The sequence below is a fragment of the Dermacentor variabilis genome, chromosome 4 (assembly GCF_050947875.1).
Source record: "Dermacentor variabilis isolate Ectoservices chromosome 4, ASM5094787v1, whole genome shotgun sequence".
In the NCBI taxonomy this organism is placed as follows: Eukaryota; Metazoa; Arthropoda; class Arachnida; order Ixodida; family Ixodidae; genus Dermacentor; species Dermacentor variabilis.
Window position 1 is genome coordinate 96,661,804 of NC_134571.1, and position 19,833 is coordinate 96,681,636.

Consider the following 19,833-nt stretch of genomic DNA (forward strand, 5'->3'; position numbering starts at 1 on the left):
CTTGCATGCAAAGCAACATATGTCCTTTCTTTTGTTGCATGACAGTGTCATGCTGACTGAAAGTCAGGTGCAATAATCATGCTTGTTTCTCGATTTTTTTTTTCTGCAGGGAGAGAAGAAAGATCTACTGTTCTTTCTGACAGCAAAGTACAATGCAGCAATTCTGGAGTGTGTACAATATGGGGACAGCATCGAAATTATAACCAAAGCCCATGGCAACATTGCTGTGAGTTTCTTACAGAATCCTTGTTCTATGTAGCACAGCAGGCAGGACTCTAAATTCATAACAAAGTTTTGGACACATTTGGTGTCTATGATATGCTCAGTGGCTTTGTGCATGCCTTCACATTTTATGTGTAGCAGAAGCTTCACTCTTTAAATACCATGTGTGTTGCAACAATGAATCACCACAACTGAATTATGTCAGCACTTGATGAGTGCGAGCTTATTGACCCTAGGAAATTCTTACTGACTGCTTGGTCAGTTGCCTGCTCCTAAGCTGATACACTATGTTACGCCTACAGTTGAAAAGATGCCCTTGTGCATGAATGATGCAGTCTAGCTCTCTCATGGCCATTCTTGTACACATGCATAAATACCCAAGAAAGTGTACGGGAGGATGGGGACCGCAATATTTATTGGTAAAGCACTGCACATGTAATGCAGAAGATGTGGGTTCAGCTCCTGCATACCTGCAGGAAGCTATCTTTCCATTAATTTTCATTTGACTTATTTCTGTATTTCAACTAAACAATCCAAATAGAAACAAATATTCCTTAGCCATTCCTAAAGTTAAAACTTGCAAAAGCACCCCATGGACAGCAAACAAATTGAATGGGGCATGAACAACAAGCGTGGCGCTTACTAACTCTCTCAAATTCACACCCTGTTCTTAAGATGTTCTGGCATGGACCATCCTCACAAACCAACATAACTGCAGTACATGTTGGCCTGTGAACTCTGTGCTGTGCCAGCTGCTAATACTCGACTGTTCTTATTCTAGGACACATTCTCGAGGCCATCGGAGACGGGCAACATTGGCATCATAGACCCTGAGTGCCGAGTGATTGGCCTTCGACTGTATGATGGGCTCTTCAAGGTTATTCCTCTGGACAGAGACAATAGGGAACTGAAAGCGTTTAACATCAGGTTTGTCTCGTGATTAATTTAGAGCGTGATAAATGCCCAAATTATTCACTTCGTATCTGTGCAAACACAATTCATTACTTCAGATTGAGGCTTTAAAGGGACTATTTGGCGGTAACCTTAAACATTACAAAAACTGAAGTGCATTCTATTCCTCTACATTTGAAACAACTGATTGACCCAATAATGCCCTCACGTAATTCCACATGAAGGAAAATTAGAACAACTTGTTCACCTTAATTTCTGGGCATGGAGAGTACATTTGTACAAAACAAAATAAAATGTGTTTATTTAAAGCTTAGTTACTATATAGTAATTTGTTAATTAATAATCAGTTTGCTAAGCAATCCAAAAATTAAAACTTGCTCCATTGTATCAAAAACACTATGTAGGTTACGCGTTCGGTTTCTCGTGCATAAAACGGATTTTGAGGTATCATACATGGCACAGCATATCTGATATGCTGGGCATTGCAGGGTTAAGGGCACCAGGCGCCGATGAAAACTTTCCTAAGGAGTGTTCTTTTTCGTACACAAAACCTGACACCTTTCGTGGGGACGTAGTTGATTTGACATTGTGCTGCTAAACTCAAGGACATGGGATCGAATCCTGGCCACAGCCACGTACAGCATTTCGATGTGGACAAAATGCAAAAATGCCCATGTACTGTGCATTGAGTACACGCTAACGAACCCCAGGTGAGGTGGTCAAAATTAATGCGCAGTCCCCCACTACTGCTTGTCTCATAATCATATCGTGGATTTGGCACGAAAAAGCAAAGAATTTAATTTTAATTTTTACAAAACTTAAGTGCAGGAGGGGGGGTTGTTACATAAAATTAGAAATTACCTGTTCAAGTAAATTACTTGCAAATAATACAGTAAATGTGCCTCACTTTTCTCAGGCTCTTATTGACAAGCATTTCTCATTGCAGAAAAATAATTGCCATGCTGATACATGATGGGCTTTATCTGAATAATAAGGGCTTGCTAGATTCCTTGTGCATTTATGTCATGACATTTCTTCAGTCTCGTGCATTTATTTAGTGGACATAGACGCACTCCAACATGTTTAATGCTTTAGCCTGATGGCCGTGTGATATTTTTTATAAAAACCACGCCACTGTTTGTGCGCACCTTGTGCAGGATGGAAGAGCTGACGGTGCAAGACATGGAGTTCTTGCACGGCTGCAAGACACCCACCATTGTGCTTCTGCATCAGGACAGCCAGGCACGTCACATGAAGACCTATGAGGTGTCACTCAAGGAAAAGGAGTTTGTGCGGGGTCCCTGGAAGCAAGACCATGTGGAGAGCGAGGCCACCCTGGTGATCGCTGTGCCAGAGCCCTTCTGCGGTGCGCTTGTCATTGGCCAGGAGTCCATCACCTATCATAATGGTGACCAGTACGTCGTCATCACACCACATCTCATCCGACAGAGCACCATTGTCTGCTATGGAAAGGTAGGCTAGTGCTTCGATGGTTGTAGGCATTTCAAGACACGCTGTGGAAGATGCGTCTTTCCAAAATGGCTTCATTCCATGGGAAGCCATGGTGGTAGGCGCTAAAGTTAGCCTCTTGGGCAAGAAAGCTACACTAGGAAAGAGAGGGACAAAGAAGCAAAAGCTAATCAAGGTTGAGCTGCACTAAGAAAGCTACGGTGTTGCATAAGGATGTTGTCATGTTTCAGTGACGGGCAGCAGCAAGAAGGCTGCTAAACAAACTTCAGTTTGCTCTTTACTTAGCAAAACATGTGCTTGCAAAAGAAAAGTACAATTGGGAAGTCACAGCAGCATTTCTCTTAACACAATTGGCAGCTTTCATGGCACTGGCATTCGGCTTGTAAAGCATCGCTGCCGGTTTTCGACCAACTGGCAGTCATCACAATGGCATGCAGTAGCTTTGCCACCTCAACGTAACGTAAACAAGGCTGGGATAATGTAGTGATTCTATTGTAATGCTATTTCTTTACCTGCTTCATCACTGGCCCACCTACATTATCACTGGCATCGACCTGTCTTGAGCCATGGGTGATAAAATTTAAATCACCAATAAAGATTCCTTATTTCACCTAAATGATGTCCTCATCACTGTTCCAATGGGTCCAGGACGCATTAATGAAAGAAGCATGAGCGGCAAAGGCAGTTTGTAAAATTTTAGCTTACCAAATGTCGCCGGAGCACAAAAATTCACAGCTCGTCGCTACGAAAGCGTGCATGAAGCTGGAACAGGAGGGCCAGTGATTCAAGTATGCATCAGTCAATAGGAGTGCTCCCTGCGCAGTGTGATGGCAGCAATGAATTGTCACTGTTTTTTTACTCGCATAATGAACACTTCTTTTGGGGGGAGGGGACGCTAAAGCAGAGTAGGGGGTGCATGTATTATGTGAGGTAAATATTACTAAAACTTTTTGGGACGAGCAAAAAATGCGTTAACACACACAAAAAAAAAGTGTGTAAGGTAGCCTATCTTTTGCAGTAAATATACGAATACGCTATTTGCAAACAGCTTTTTATTGCACTTCAGTCATCTTCGTTTCTCTATGCTTAACTCTTCCATCAAAATCGCTAGACCTGTCATCCAGGTTGCTGGCCACTTCCACATTGTGCTCCCACAGCTTACCGTCTTCACTGCCGTCCAGTGCATTTGCAATTCCAGTCTTCTTGAAACTCTTTGAGATCAAGGCAGCAGGCAGCAAGCACCATGCATACAAGATCCAGGAGCATACCAGCTCGATGGATGGCCTCTTAAATTTTTCCGGTCGGTTCCGGGGTCTGCCCTTCCTGGGCCATCCAGTCTGTGTACAAGTGGCGCACACTGCCTTTGAACGGCTTGTGCACACAAACATCAAGGGTCTGCAGCACCGAAGTGATTCCACCCAGAATGATAGTGATGTTGGTGTGCGGCTCCTTTAGTTCTCAGCGTACATTCTCTCCCAGGGGGCCACAAAAACTGTCGAGCAAAAGGAGAGATGGGAGAAGCAGGGCGCCAAGTCGCTGGCCCCAGACAGACCAGACTCAATCAGCCATTAGATCGGCCAGTATCCATCTTTCTTCTAGGGCTCGTGCGTGTATGCCAGCTGGGAAGTTGGCCTTTGGCATAGTTTTCCTTTTAAAGATAACGTATGGTGGCAACTTCTTGCCGTCTGCCGTGATAGCCAGCGTTACCGTGAAATGCTGCTTCTCGGTGCCTGTCGTTTTGACGAGCATGCTGCGTGCTCCTCTTTCATTGACCGTGCTGTTCATTGGTATGTCGAAGTTTAGGGGCGTCTGGTTGGCGTTACCAATTTGCGAGTGAATAAATTCTTGGTCCCACCGCAGGCGTATCACAAACTTGTGAAAGTCCACTACCTTCTCTTCGTAGCAAGGGTGCAGTCGCTGACAAAATGATATGCGCGTCCTCAAGCACAGTCCATTGTGCCGCATGACGCATGTTGGCCACCCATTACTCTCTTTGAAAGAGCTGATTACAATTCTGTGCTTCCTGCCTGTGGTTTGTGCATATGTCATGATCATTTCATGGGAAATGACACATCCTTCCTTCCACAGGTCCCAGGCATATTCTAGGACTCTTCTTCCACACCAGAAAACTTTCCGGTCTTCAGTCCCCTAAAGGCACGCCACTCCCGATTCGTAGCACGCAGCTTGTCGTGCTGCTTCCGCCAGTAATGCACGCGGACTTCCTTCATTCCAAAATGCCTACCGGCAGCACAATTCCTGTGCTCAAATGCATACTCCGCAGCCTGCAACTTAGAACCGGCCATGTAGCTGACATTTTGGCCCATCGCCCATGGCAAAATGCAATACAGGCAAAAAGACAAGCAACTGACAACGCTGTCACGGAGTGGGAATGGCTTCCAGAAAAAAAAAAGCAGGGCTAGAACCTGCGCCACTGTCTAGCGTCGTTTTGTTTGGCACTCTCCGTGTGCTCCTGCTGCCAGTTGCTGCCGGCTGCTTAAGGTTTCATATTTGCGGGAAGCGACCATTGGCTGGCGAAAAAAAATTCGTGATCTTTGCTTGCTGTTTACTTGTGCACTGCGATGTCTGTGCTCTCGCACTGTGCATGAATCATGCGATGGCCCATGAATACTTCAAAAACAAGTATGTGCCGTGCACAGGTAAAAAGGAAAGCAAACAAAAAACGGTGCAGGGGGTGGGAGGGAGGAAGCAACTGGAGGGGGTCTCCATAATTTTAAAAAAGCGCTAAGGGGAGGAGGTGCTGCGCGGCTGCTGCTCGTGTTGCCATGACATCAGCTGGGTTGAGTGAAGTGGGAAGGCTACAGCGCAGCCGTCCGTGGGACTGCAGGGGATCGAAGTGGGGGTGCATTTATTACCGTATTTACTCGCGTAATGATTGCACTTTTTTTGTAAGAAAATTTGATGCAAATTCAGGGGTGCAATGATTTCGCGAATTAAATTTTTCCCCCAAAAGAGTTTTGAGTACCGCAGATGAAAAAGGGCAAGTTTCCGGTCAGAATTCTTGCGATAGCTATCGTAAACATAAACAAACATAAATGTTGAGTAAGGCTTACCTTTGTAATAAATGCACACATTACGTAGGCACTACATGAATTGCACATTGCCCTTTTATTTTGTTTTTCTAATTGAATAAAAGCCGCCTCACTTTATTCAGAGTCTGAATCTTCGCAGTCACTGCTGTAAGCTTCATTGTCAGAACCGACAGTGTCGTCACTGGGGGCATCTTTGCACTCCCGCAGAAAGTCTTCTTCTGTCCCGTCCAGCGCATTGGATATGCCAGTCTTCTTAAAACTCTTTGCCACTACCTCGTCGGAGATACCGCTCCATGCTTCGATGATCCAGGAACAAAGCACCCCCATAGACGGCCTTCTGATTTTGCCTCCCGGTGTCAAATCATGTTCGCCTGTCGCCATCCACTCTGTGTATGGTCTTTGAACATTGTCCTTGAATGGCTTGTTCAGTGACATGTCAAGAGGCTGTAGCGGTGAAGTCAGACCCCCAGGGACGACTGCAATGTCTGTGCGTAGCTCCTTAAAGGGACACTAAAGGCTACCAGAAACTCAAGTTAAAGTGGTAGAGCAATGTTCTAGAACGTCTAAGGTGTCAGTATAATCGTGAACAGAGCTTTAGTAACCGAGAAATTGAGGTAAATGCATGACACGATTTGAGACCCCCCAGCGACATTCCGGTACTAGCCCGATGACGAAAGCACTCCTCATAATTTGTTTTACTAATACTCAACTACTCGTATTAAAAATATCATTTCATTCGTTTATAAGACGGAAAAAAATGCTACTTGTCTACGTCTATTCGATTCTAAGAAAAAATAACATTTTGACGTTACCCTTCAGTAATATGGGTGTTCGAAAGGTTTCGTTTTCGCTCGACTCTGCGCGCTCGACTCTGCGCCGCGCACGCTTTGGAGTTTCAGTAGTTTGGTTATCGCGTCGTGCTGTGAGGGTTCTGCTGGCTCGCGAAACTTTCATTTGGAACAAGCAGCGAGATTGCCGCGTCCATGTGATGTCGTGGGAAGCCCTCGTTGCTTTGCCGCTCCGCAGAGCCGGTGTTGAGGCTGCCATCGTAGTACGCAACGACGCCGGCAGCACAAGCCCTCAGCAGCAGGTCGCGCTCGTCAGTGCTCAAATCGCTAAAGTTGAGCCCACCATCGCAAGCCAATCTGTCGATGTCAGGGTCCATTGCGATGAGCGTCGAAGTTTGCATCATAGAATGAAGTGCCAGCTAATGGGCGTCTTGCGCTGGAGTTTGAGGTATAGTAGCAGCGCCTGGTGGCGATGCAGGAAACGACATCTGGGTCGTACCTGCTTGGGTCGTATTGAGCCCTGGCTGTGGTGAAGCACGTTTCTAGGCCGAGTTTTGCGTCGATTCGCCCTTTTTTATGCCCTATTGCGAGTGCGAAAAGGCTCGTCACTTCTCACAGACCACGCCGACCACGCTGCGAGCTCGCCGCAGCCTATAGTGTAACAAAAACGGACTCTCCGTGTGCCGTGGGACGTAATGCTGGGAGCAGAAGGAATCGGTGATGCCGATCCGGAGAGACCTAGCCCAGCCTCGAAAAGGCGTCACCGTCATTACTTCTGCGTCGTGGGCTGCCATGAACAAGAAGGCCTGAATCCCAACATCAGATTCTACCGTTTTTTTCAAGGCCTCGCGAAGTGGAGCGTCGGGCACGCTGAGTAAGCGAAACTTCGTGCCATGCTGACTGCTTTGCCTGTCTTGAAGCTTGCTTGATTATCTGTGTTCGAAATTTCGGTCTTTTGCACCTACAGTCCCGACAGCAGACCGACATAGCAGCAGGCATGGCTGGTAATTCACGATTCGAGACCCGGCCACAGCGGCAATTAACAATTCGACCGATGCGAAGTGGTGAAGTGTGTGCAAATGAGCAAAAATGGTCGGGCTCATTCGATGACAATTCACTACTCCACTACGAGCAGCACACGTTAAGAGAGTTAAATGCGCTCATCCTTGATCTCAAGCCAGCACGTTGAGGCAGCGCAGCAAGGCAGTATTGATTGCAGCACATCGATGTTCGAGCGCTGTCATTAAAAGCTACATCAAGCGAGCAGCGCACAAGCTCGCGCTACAGCACGATTCGCACGCACGTGCGAGCTCATATCCATTGCATCAGTTTAGCGGCATGCAGTCAACAAAGACTGCAGGAGGCCCGCCGTTTGGCGGCATGTCGAAAGACCGCTGCCGTCGCGGCGCGTACGATCGTGCGCTCAAGCAGTTTGTACATCGCAGCGCGTACCGTCTTGTGCTCGAGCAGTTCCGTACACATGATGTGTGCTTATCGCTGCTGTGGATTCATTTATAGCATGCATTTCCTCGCGTTTGTGTGCCTGAATCTAGCAGCTAACGTGCAAGCCTTACCTGTAGTTCCAATTCGTACGCGACTCGCTTCACTTGCGATTTACACCGTGCTAAAACTTCGCCGCCTAATTCTTGAACGGCGTACATGTATTCGGCACTGCATAATTTCTTGCCTTTATGCAGCGTGCCACCCCTGAAAAAATCTTCGGCGCCCGATATACGCAGCAGGTCGTGCTACAACACAACCGAAAGTGGCGGGTCCATATTGTAAATGTGCTTTCCGAAGCAGACGACCGAGCTTGGTTCGACCCATTTTAGGACAGAGGGCGCTTTTTAGCACCTTTCTCGCAGCGCCCCCTGGGCAATGCAAGAGCCCCATGGTCGCGCGTTTCTCCTTCCGCTAGCCACCATACTCCCGCTTTCGCTCTGCTGTCGGCTCTGTCTTGGTTCTGCTTCTGGCCGCGCGTTTGCGTTTTGCGCAGAAAAGCCGAAGCGCCGTGTGGGCTCCGTTCTACTCACCGATGGCGCAACGTCACTATGAGACCATGATGTCAGTACTCCTCGATCGGAGGGCGGGCGATTTGAACTGCGCTAGAGGTACGCGGACGCTTCAGAGCGCATTTTCTCTTAAAATAAGTCTCTCCTTGGCACGAAACAAGCGTTTCGAGGTTTCTGGGATGGTATTTCAACAGTCCACGTTGACTTAATAGTAACCTTTAGTGTCCCTTTAAGCTCAGCTCGAATTCTATCGACAAGATGGCCTCGGAAACTGTCCAACACAAGACGCGAGGGAAGCAGAAGCACTCCTGGTCTTCGTCCCCAAACAGTCGGAGAAAGCTGAACGTGATTTTTTTTCTCCTAAGTACATTAGTATGTGCATTGAAACAGTTTCTTCCGTATCAGTAATGAATAACATCATTAAATTGGCAACCATTATAAAGCGAACAAATAATAAAGCCAAGGAAAGTTTCGTTGTAGATATTTTTTTTTATTCTTCAAGTGCAGAAAGGTATGAAGGGAACGAAATGCGTCATCAGCTTAAGAATCTGTTTGGTGTTTGCAGTCCTTTCTGTAAGTTTTGAAGAGCCGTTTGCGCAGCATTCGACAGATCGTAAGCATGGTCATCATCAGTTAGGCTTGGCAAGCGACATATCGCTGCGGCAAGTTCGGGGGGCGTTCATTACGCACTAAAGAAAAAAAATCGGATTTTGGCAGGAAAATTCAGGGGTGCGATCATTATGCAAGTGCAATCATTATGCAAGTAAATATGGTGCATGGGAGAAAAATAAATCTAAATTTTGGCAACTAAAGTTGGGGGTGTGTTCGTTACGTGAGTAAATACGGTAATGCTTTTATTCTTTACGGAGAAAGCGCTGTAGTCATCTAAATATCTAAAGCTGCGACATCTCCTCTTTAATGCGGCACCAAGACGGCGGCCTGTATCAGTAGAGAAATTATTGGAAAGCCCCTCGATCTGTATTGTAATGGCAGGTCTTGAAACCCAGTTTTCGTACTTGATTTTTATCAATAGCACACTGGAAAAGGGCTGTTTTCTATATTTCTACTGCATGTTTATAATGTTTCACCACATGATAAAGGACCAGCTGAGGTTTCTGGAAAAAATAAATGAAATAAATTGAGTGTTCCTTAATGGGGTGGGCAGCATTTTCTCCTCCTCTCGCTATGGTTAGAACGCTGGCTTATCTAGTGGACACTAGTGGACATAACACCACCTCCCATTGCTTCAATATCGCCGCTATTGCCAGGCAGACAGTATTGGCAGTGAGGGTGGATGACAGTTATAACGAGGTAATGAATATAGCAAAGCAATTTAGGCTCCCTCTTCAAGTTTCACTGTATGTGCATTAAACCAACTGCAATTTATTAAGTTTTCGTTCCCTGAACCTGTCAAGGTGGACGCAAATGGGTCCCGGTATCTGCTGGGCGACATGGCGGGTCGACTGTTCATGCTGCTGCTGGAGCGGGAGGACAAGATGGACGGCACCACGGCTGTCAAGGATCTCAAACTGGAGTTCCTGGGGGAAATCACCATCGCAGAGTGCATCACCTACCTCGACAACGGCGTCGTGTATGTTGGATCCCGCCTTGGCGACTCGCAACTCATCAAGCTCAACTCGGAGCGCAATGATCAGGTATTTAGTTCTCTGCATGGCTGGGGTTAGGCAGCGAGCTGGGAAAATGAAGCCAAGAAATCGGCTAAAGGAAATGGAGCTGGGCAGGCCATGTAATGCGTAGGGCATGTAACTGGTGGACCATTAGAATTACAGAATGAGTGCCAAGGAAAGAGAAGCGCAGTCGAGAATGGGAGAAATTTAGATAGGGTGATGAAATGAGGAAATTTGCAGACACAAGTGGGAATCAGCTAGCTGAAGACAGAATTAATTGGAAATCACTGGCAGAGGCATTCGTCCTGCAGTGGGCTTAAAGATAGGCTGATGGTGGTGATAATGATTGGGTAAGTGTGCCCAGTTTAACGTCAGTCGTACACTTGTGCAAATAGTTGTTTATAATAAAATAGTACAAGCTTCACAAACTAATTTATACAGGGCATTAAACATTTGTGAAGCATGCCACAAAACATTCTGTGGGTAGGGCATCTAGCATAAGATTTAACTGGTCTCTCTCTGTGCAGTCTCTCTCTGTACAGTCGAGCCTTGATATAACACACATATATAACAAGTAAATGCAATATGTATCATGCCAACGTGAATGTGTGATGAATATATGCTTATAATGAATATTGGATACTGTTTAACCCTCAATATAACAAACACAATTACAGTCAATCCTGGATATATCGCTCGGATACAGTTAGGCCTGAATATCACTTGATATACCGTATTTACACGATTGTAAGTCAACCCGAATGTAAGTCGACCCCCCCATATCGCTTGACCGGAAAAAAAAAAAAAAAACCCGAGGGCGCATTCGATAACGAAAATTTATTAGTAGCTGACATGGTCACTGGACTACTCGTCTTCACTAGTGCTGCCATCGTCATCATTGCTGCGGTCCCACAGCGCGTCGTGGTCCAGCGAAATTTCAAATTTGGCAAACGACCGCACCAGGACATCTTGCAGAACAGCAGCCCACGCCAAATGCACCCAACCACACGCAGCCGTCAAGGAGGCTCTTTTGACAGGTCCGGTTGGCGTAATTTCGCAGTCTTCTGCCGCCAGCCACTCGTACTCACGGCGGAGCAGAACCTTAAAATTAAGGCGAAGGTCCGGGCTTGTTTCGTGACCACGTCACACTTCACTGGCAGGGACCGATCACGCATTTCAGCGACACTGCCGCAAGCTTAGCCTACAGCTCCGGAAAGCGTCCAGACTTCGGCACGTGGGAAATTTCTCACTTGCCGCCACAGGGTGAAAATTTCGCTTCGCTGCAGTCACCACTCTCCCACCACCCGCTTAGAAACATCGAAATTGCGGCAGCGCAGTGATTTGTTTCTTCGGCGTAAAGGATGGCAGCGCTCTTGAACGCTGCTGTGAACGAGTGCCGAAAGATTAGTGGTCCTGCAGCACTCATGACGACTGGGGAAGCATAGAAGTAGCACGTAGCCGACAGTCAAGTGGAGCGCGTCAAAAAGTTGGTCAAACCAATGCCAATGCCTTTAAGGCCTTTAAACAGAGAAAGAGAAACCCGCGAACGGTGTCTGCTCTTCCATGAACTACCGATACTCCCCGCAAGCGCCGCCGTTCTAAGGGTGCCGCCGCAAATGGGAACAGCGGCGCTTCCATCAACTATCGACACCCCCCATGAGTATTGCATGCACTGTAAGACTCTCAAAAATGTTGAAAAACCCTTCCGAAAAGCAAACAAACACGCGGGATAGCGAAAAGATACGGGTAGGACCATAGAGCAAACATAAAATTGTAACTACGTTGTAGCTCTCGTTGGTATCGCTTTTTTTTGGCGGGGCCATGTTTTGGTTTCGATTGTAAGTCGACCCCCCAACTTCAGACTTTCAAATTTTAAAAAAGGGGTCGACTTACAATCGTGTAAATACGGTAATCTTGATGCAACAAATTCTCAACATAATAATAAGCAAGTATTTATCTTTTTATATCTTATTGTCCATAAAACACTATGTATCTAAACCTCAGTATAACAATGTGGGTTTATACATAATTTCAGTATGCAGTGAAACCTCGTTAAATCGTAGTTAGCCGGAGCTCGGAAAAAGTACGTACTAAACAGTAGTACTGCTTAACCGAAATAGCATGAGATCACCCACTTACCTGTCAAAGACGGAACTCAGGCAGAGTGCGATGAAAGGGGGAAAAAAAACATGCAGTATTTATTCACTTCACACGACAAAAGTGTTATTTTCGTCTGATGCCGCGGCAGCCTAGCAGCGACGACAGCGGCCTCAAACTTACTGAAACTTGCTGAATTTGGTTTTTCCGATTGTCTGATAACTCGGAAAATTTTGCAACCCCTTCCGTGTAAGAAAAATCTATCGGCAACTGTACTTACCTGCATAAAAGATCAAATTTCAATGTAACAAAGTTTCAATATAACGAAGCAATGCCATTTTCCGATTTTACCGACTTAGTTACATAGTGGTTTAACTTTATATCGAATTATAGTCTATATTGAACGGTTATAAGATCCCCATGAAGATGTCCCTTAAATGGATAGCGATGTACTATGGGTACATTGAAGTTCCCCGCCTCAGTTGATATATCGGACGCTGTGCCCCTGCAAGTGCGCTTCTCCTAACAGTGACAAGATCACTTCAGTTGCGTCGTCAGAAATATTTGATGCCAGCAAAGTTTAAACGGCGCTGTTTTGGCAGATGCAGTCAAACAAGAGGTTGAATCTGAAGAGCAGCACATGCCATGGAGGAAAACTGGGCAAGGTGCTCTGTTTTGCTTCCTGCATTTATGGAAGGCTCATGCAAACTGCAACCATTCATTATTGACAGATCGCCACTCTGCTTCAAGAATGCGAATGCCCTCCCTGTCCGATGTGCGTTCCCCAAGAAAACCTGGATGACGCTCAATCATTTCAGTTAGTTCGGCATGAGATGCCAAGCTGGAGATGCTGCGCTGTGGGGTTTGTTTTCTTGTAGGCAAGGACTTTCTGCGAACAGAATTTTAGGATTTTGTGAGTGGCCAAAACGAATCCTACCCCACTCTCCACTTGGATGGATCTTTAAATTGCCGTTTGAATTTAACAAAACCACCACATGCCACATCCGCACTTCGCAGAAAGACCCCCATTGCGGCAGCAGCACGCAAGACTCATTGCTATGCGTTTCGCAGATCCGTGCTGAACGCGTTTCGTTCATCCTCGCATGGTTACACGTGAATAGGAATGGGCTTGGATGTTCCACAAGTTGAAAGCCACTTTCGAAACTAACCATGTTTGCATAGTGATGGCAATCGCTGGCGCAGGGGCCGGAGGGGAAGGGCCGGAAGGGAAGGGCCAAGAATCAAAGGATGTACTGGGCATGAGGTGTCAGAACACTTAGCTGCATGCAAGAATACATGCACGGAATTTCAGGGTGTTCAAAAACCGAGAACGACTGGTTACAACAAGAAATCTGTTTTAAAACCCAGCAAAACAGTGCATCTGGCTCGTTGACCATGTATTATGATCAGCTGTTTTAAACAGCGTATTGTTGGTACTGTAACGGACACGTGGCCAGGCACATCCACGCGCAATTCGCAGTACAAGTGCACTGATAGCTGCACAGTGTATATCCATACTGGCTAGCTTACTTACGCGGTGTGTCCGTTCCTATCTTATCTTGAATAAAAAAGCACAACGATCGCTTTGACGCGCGTGAGGTACGCTGCGGTCTTGTGTCCGGTCAACACGCGCCAGCTTTTAGGGTTAGCGTAGCGATTGGTACATTTGAACCCAGATATAGTAGAACCTTGTTGATAAGGTCTCATTACGTACGTTCTCCCGGAGCCAACATTCGCAATGAAGAATGTACAAAATGACCCAATAGAGTTACATTAATTTTTTACCGGTTCATTCGTTCCCGGAAACGCGTATTTTTCGGCACTAATGTTCAGTACGTCGCCAAACTGCGATCGTATGGTACGTTTTCTGGCCGCTAGATCCCATGTAAACAAGAGAATGTGTGAGGCGTGCGATCAAGAACAGTATATAGCTGCCTGCCGCGGCAGCTTCACCGCAATACTCGCCTTTCGTACCACGTGAAAACGCCGGCGTGCACTTGGCTTCCCATTTCCGTACCAGCAAATTTTCTCTGGGATCGTCGCATGCGGCATTCATAGCTATCAACACCAATCCTGTTGCAATAAGCATCTTTGCCTATCTGTTCCACAGCGCGTGGCACCGTCGGAATCGCAGCACATGCTTTTAATAGGCGATAACCGAAACGCGCCGCTGTTCCTTGCTACAGACTGTGATCGTATACGTTTTCTGGCCGCTAGATCCCATGTGAACAAGAAAAGGCGCGAGGCGTGCACAATCACAATCCAGAACAGTATATGTAGCCGCTCGTCTCAAGTGAAAACGGCAGCGCGCTAGGTTCCTGGTCCGGTACCAGCAAATCTCCACCTGGTTCGTCACACGCCGCATTCATAGCTGTCCTCGCCAAACCTATCGCGATAAGCATCTACAGTGATCTGTCCTACAGCTTGTGGTGCGTAGTACCATAGGTCGCATACTGCATACTTTTAGTAGGCAATACAGTAGAACCCCGCTGTTACGTTCCTCACTGCTGCGTTTTCCCAGCTGCTACCTCGTTTTCATCTGGTCCCGGCATAGCTTCCATAGGATCCAATGTATAAGGAACCCCACTGTTATGTAGTAGCTGTGAAAACGTTCCCGCATGATGCGTCGCAACCCGAACCCGCCTGGGCTAAAGTAGGCAACGCGCTCCAACCGCCATTTTGGTTTATGACGAGTTTTGACCGGGTTTGGCCGGGCTTGGCTACAGAACTAGCTGCAAGAAGCCGCACGCCAGTTCGAGAGGCCGCCAATAGATGGCCATACGTGAAAAATGCTCTCACTATCACTGTGATTACAGTCACCGCATAGTTTGTTGGACGAGTCGACTCACGGAGGAAGGAAACTCAGGAGAGGCCCTGACGTCGCTCTTTGTAAAGCTATAGCTAAAGGGAAGCCGGAAGTTGGCGTTGCTCATGGCGTTGCTCCGCCTATCGGGCCAGCTCTCCTCTCTTGTTTACATTTCTCGCGAAACCACGACGTGCTGCGCGCAATCGAGCTGCTCGGACGCGCGCGCTCCGCAGCAATACTAAACAATCGTTAGTATGTTAGCATGATTACGCCAAAGAGGGCCAAATTTCCCGCGGATATTCCTTCGTCCGTTGCCATTGCCGTGGCGCGGTGACGACAAGGAGCATGAGCCGCATGATGCTGGGGAGTTGTCAAATCCTAGCTTTGGAGAAGCCGTCGCGGCTCTGGACCTCCTCCGCAGGTACGTCGCACCTCACAGTGACGCTGACAGCAATGCGGCCTTCCAGGCTATTGAGAAATGTGTGGCGATTTCTAGCGAGCAAAAGAAACGGCAAGCCACCATTCTGGACTTCTTTAAGGTCTAAGCGCACTGTGTGGAAATAAATTGTCTATAGTTGAAGCTGCAATTTTTTCATTCATTTTCAAAGCTTTCCTCACTGTTGCGTTTTCCTGGATGTTACGTTGTTTTTCCTCGGTCCGGTGAAAAACGTATGAACGGGGTTCCACTGTAATCCAATTGGCCGCCGTTCACTGCTGCAGGTGGCATGATACGGACACCACATTTTGCTTCAGCGGCATCCGGTGTCACCCGTCAGCTCGATTTCTTTTCGCTTTCCCGTTGCTTCTTAAAACACAGCGCAATAGGAAAACAACAAAATGTGTCTCGGGCTGCCGAAGCACCACCAGCTTGACGTGCGTTGGCGTTTCATGCCGCAATGACCCGTGCGATGCTTCGCATTGCTAGATGTCAACAATAGTTGAGTCTGTCAAATTTTTTAGTTAGTTCAGATCATACATATTTTTTTCGGTTAGTACGTTTTTTCTTGCTATTTTTTCCGAAATGTATGAACGAGGTTCTACTCTATATTGAATCTCAAGGGAATCATAAAGAAATCTGATATATAGGTAATTCAGTATATAAAATAAAAATTGATACAAAAATTTTCAAGGTGATCTTAAAGCTGTTCAATGTATACAATAATTCATTATACATGGATTCGATATATCCCGGTTCGACTGTATCTCAGGCAATGCCACAGTGTGAGCTACTTGCAATGTTTGTGGGCAAAAAAAAAAAAAAATATAAATCAACTCTCATGTGTTTGACACAATCTTGGAGAAGCAAATCGATGAGTCCCTGCTTTTCACAATCTCAGGAAACTGTCAGAGACGTGCAGAGATCTCAAATAAGCTTCAGACAGGCATATTTTATACTTCAAATTATTAATATAATGAACTATTTTGCAATCGCCTTCGAGTTTCATATGTCTGGGATTGATTATTGTATACAACAAATTATTGAATATACATATAACAAAGCAAATCTGAGTTGTTTTTTTTCAGCCACTATTTCAGCTTGTATGCTAATAACAAATATTCGTTGTAACAGTGATATTCTTGTGCCAAATACATTTTCCTTATTACGAAACTTTACTTGTATAACATCGGTATTTTTATTTCTCGTGCGACTTCGTTATAGAAAGGTTCAACTGTAGTACTAGTTGCAACTTGCTACTACTGCTGCTGCTGATACTATGTTCCGGGTTTCTTCAGCATGTTCAATGAAAGAGATGTAAGAAAGATTTGACTGCAACTTTCCATCCTTCCGGCAATACTACAGGGCTCATACGTGGAGATCATGGAGGTGTTCACCAACTTGGGTCCCATCGTAGACATGTGCGTGGTGGACCTGGAGCGACAGGGGCAAGGCCAGCTGGTGACATGCTCAGGGGCCTTCAAGGAGGGCTCCCTGCGCATCATCCGCAATGGAATTGGCATCCACGAGCATGCCAGCATTGACCTGCCAGGCATCAAGGGCATGTGGCCCCTGCGGGTGGGGCCCCGCGCAGCACCCCAAGGTGGCGACGGCAAGGACCCTGGGGACAGCACCGAACGTGACAACACGCTTGTGCTCTCCTTTGTGCGCCAGACCAGGTACGTTGTGCCGAGCCTGCCCATGTAGTCGAATGCAGTGTTGGTCCACAAACGCTTGAACTTTAGGCCATAAATTCAAACATTCTTCTCGTTGTACAGTAAAACCTCGTCAAGCTGTACCCGTTTTAAAAGGGGTAAATTCAAATCCCTGACTCAGCGGCCATTGAACATAATGCGTTTTGTATCCTTATAAACCGTATCGGCTTATTGCATGCGTATTGGTTAACACATAGTGTTTCCTCTTTTCACTGTGAACTCACGGCGCTATGTCGGCCCAGCAGAGAGATCCAGCACAAGCCCCAGAGATTGAAACGGCTTCCGAGCGCAAATGCAGAGCGCGCTTGGAAGGGCGAAGCCACATTAACATCAGCATCATGTCGGCGCCATGCCAGAGTCGGAGCATTGTGGCCCGTGTTATGGTGTCGTGCAACCTAGGACAAAAACCGGGTGCTCAGCATAGAAGAAAAATTGGGCATCGTTCATGCTGTCGAACGTGGCACGAAGAAGTCGGTGCTGGCATGCGAGAGAGATCTACCATTGACTACGGTGTGTGGCATTTGGAATGCGAAGAAGTTGGTCGGCAATGCTGCTGTGACCATGACAATATGTCGGCTACGAGGTTTGACTTTTCACCATTGTTGCCTCTGTTATTGCGGTAGTGTCGCCTAACAACATGATGAGGACGACACAGAAAGTGACATCATGGGCGATTCAGGCCTGACAGTGGTAGATGCTGCGCGTTATGTCAGCCTCATGCAGGTGTTTGCCAAGAAGAGGGGGCTGGCGGAAAAACTGGCTTGCAGCTTGAGCGAGTTTGAGGCTGTCGTCGTCGCTGCTAGCCCACCGCGGCATCAAACGAAAATAATACTTTTGTCACGCAAATTAATTAAATACTGCATGTTTTCTACCCTTTCATCGCACTCTCGTAGTTATGTTTTTTACAGGTAAGTGGGCGATCTCACGCTATTTCGGTTAAGCAGTACTACCATTTAGTATGCACCTTTTCTGAGCTCCGGCCAACTACGGTTTAATGTGGTTTCATTGTATTTGTGCTAAATTGAAATGCCCTTGAAATGCTAGAGCCTTCTGTACAATAATTTCTTTGGTTTTAATTCACCCATAACACTACATTTTATACAGAGTAGTTTGGAAACTTTAGCAACCAATGTAACATATACCCAGAGTGTCTTCGACAGCGGAACCCGGCCGATACATTCCTTACTTTTTTCATTTTCCTGTCTGCTACATAGGGTTTCCCACCTAAATCCACTTGACTCCCATGTGTGTACTATTATGTTCCCCTTTGATACGTCATCATTCTGTAATGTTCCTGCATCTTGCGTGTCGTTTGAATGCAGCAGTCACGTAAATTCATCAGTGAAGAGGGAAGTTTGCTCTCACACATTTCTACAAAGATGATAAATGTATACGCTGCAATGACCAGCAGTACATTTCTAACAGGTATGTTGCAACAGGAGAATGCTACGTTGCAACATACCATAACAACCTGTGTATAATACGAACTCACATGTACATAGTACGAGGTGAAACTTTTGGGACGTGAAATGGAAAAAAAAGAAGTTTTATCCGCATATAATACGAATTAGGAAAACTCTAGGAAAACATTCATTTAAATTGCACTCCGCACTTCAATCGCTGTCTTCCTTAGCTGCCCTCTCTTCAGATAGTTCCTTGTCAGACATATCTTCCCAGAGGTACTCATCCTCTGTGCCATCGAGCACGTTCGAGATGCCGCACTTCTTGAATGCGCGACGCACAAGGTCCTCTGGTATGCTGGTCCATGCGTCCACAATCCACTTGCATAGCGTGGCTGGCGAAGCCCACTTCAGCTGCCCGGTCGGTGTCACTGCAGGCTCACCTGAGCGCATCCAATCTGCGTAACACCGCTTGACCACATTGGCTTGTTCACGCAAACATCTAAAGGCTGCAGCTGAGACGTCATCCCACCCGGGATAACGACGAGTTCAGTGCCGGATTTGCGCAACAGCCTCTTCACCGAGTCTGCCAAATGGTAACGAAATGCGATCAGCACAAGGATGGACGGGAACGACTACAGTGCGCCGAGCCACCTACACCAGATGGACTTTATCCATTCGAGCACAAGATTCTCGTTCATCTAGCCTTTCTCATGGCATCTCATGACCACATTTTTTGGCAGCTCCTCTCCTTTAGGCACTGTCTTGTGCTTGAAAGGGACATAAGGCGGGAGCTTGCATATGTCTGCCGGGCATGACAGCATGACGGTAACTCGAGTTTTCTCGTTGCCAGTGGACCGGACATAAACTTGTTTAGAGCCCTTTTCGTGCACGGTGAGGGGCGATGGCATGTCCTGATAAACCGGTGTTTGGTCAGCATTGCCGATTTGCCCTAGCTGGATGTTCTTGGACTTGCGCAGCGAAATAATGTTGTGCTAGAAAGCCACAAGCAGCTCTGCCATGTTTTGGGCACCACACAAACTCATATGTGAAAAGAGAAATATAACAAGACACCATTCAGTCACCGTTCTACATTGGTTCTGTGGGTTTGGTGGCTGTGCTGCTTCCGCATCTTTTTTTCTTCTTTTTTTTAACTTTGCCTGCTTCATGCAAAGGCCGTGAGTCCTTGAATGTTAACTTTTGAATGCTTGTAAATTACATGGGTGCAAACATCCTGGTCAAAATGTTTCGATTCTTAGATAGAAGCAGCTGCTTTATGTACATGATTTGCACATGT

At 46.5% G+C, this 19,833-nt stretch overlaps 1 protein-coding gene across 1 annotated transcript in view; it reads left to right on the forward strand.

The window, feature by feature from the left end:
- pic (DNA damage-binding protein pic) overlaps positions 1-19,833 on the forward strand; it is a 60,257-nt gene that overhangs the window by 2,574 nt on the left and 37,850 nt on the right. The window contains exons 3-7 of the mRNA XM_075689881.1: positions 110-226; positions 1,004-1,149; positions 2,292-2,607; positions 9,870-10,109; positions 16,787-17,100. Coding sequence (XP_075545996.1) covers positions 110-226; positions 1,004-1,149; positions 2,292-2,607; positions 9,870-10,109; positions 16,787-17,100 — 1,133 coding nt within the window. The remainder of the gene's footprint in view (positions 1-109; positions 227-1,003; positions 1,150-2,291; positions 2,608-9,869; positions 10,110-16,786; positions 17,101-19,833) is intronic.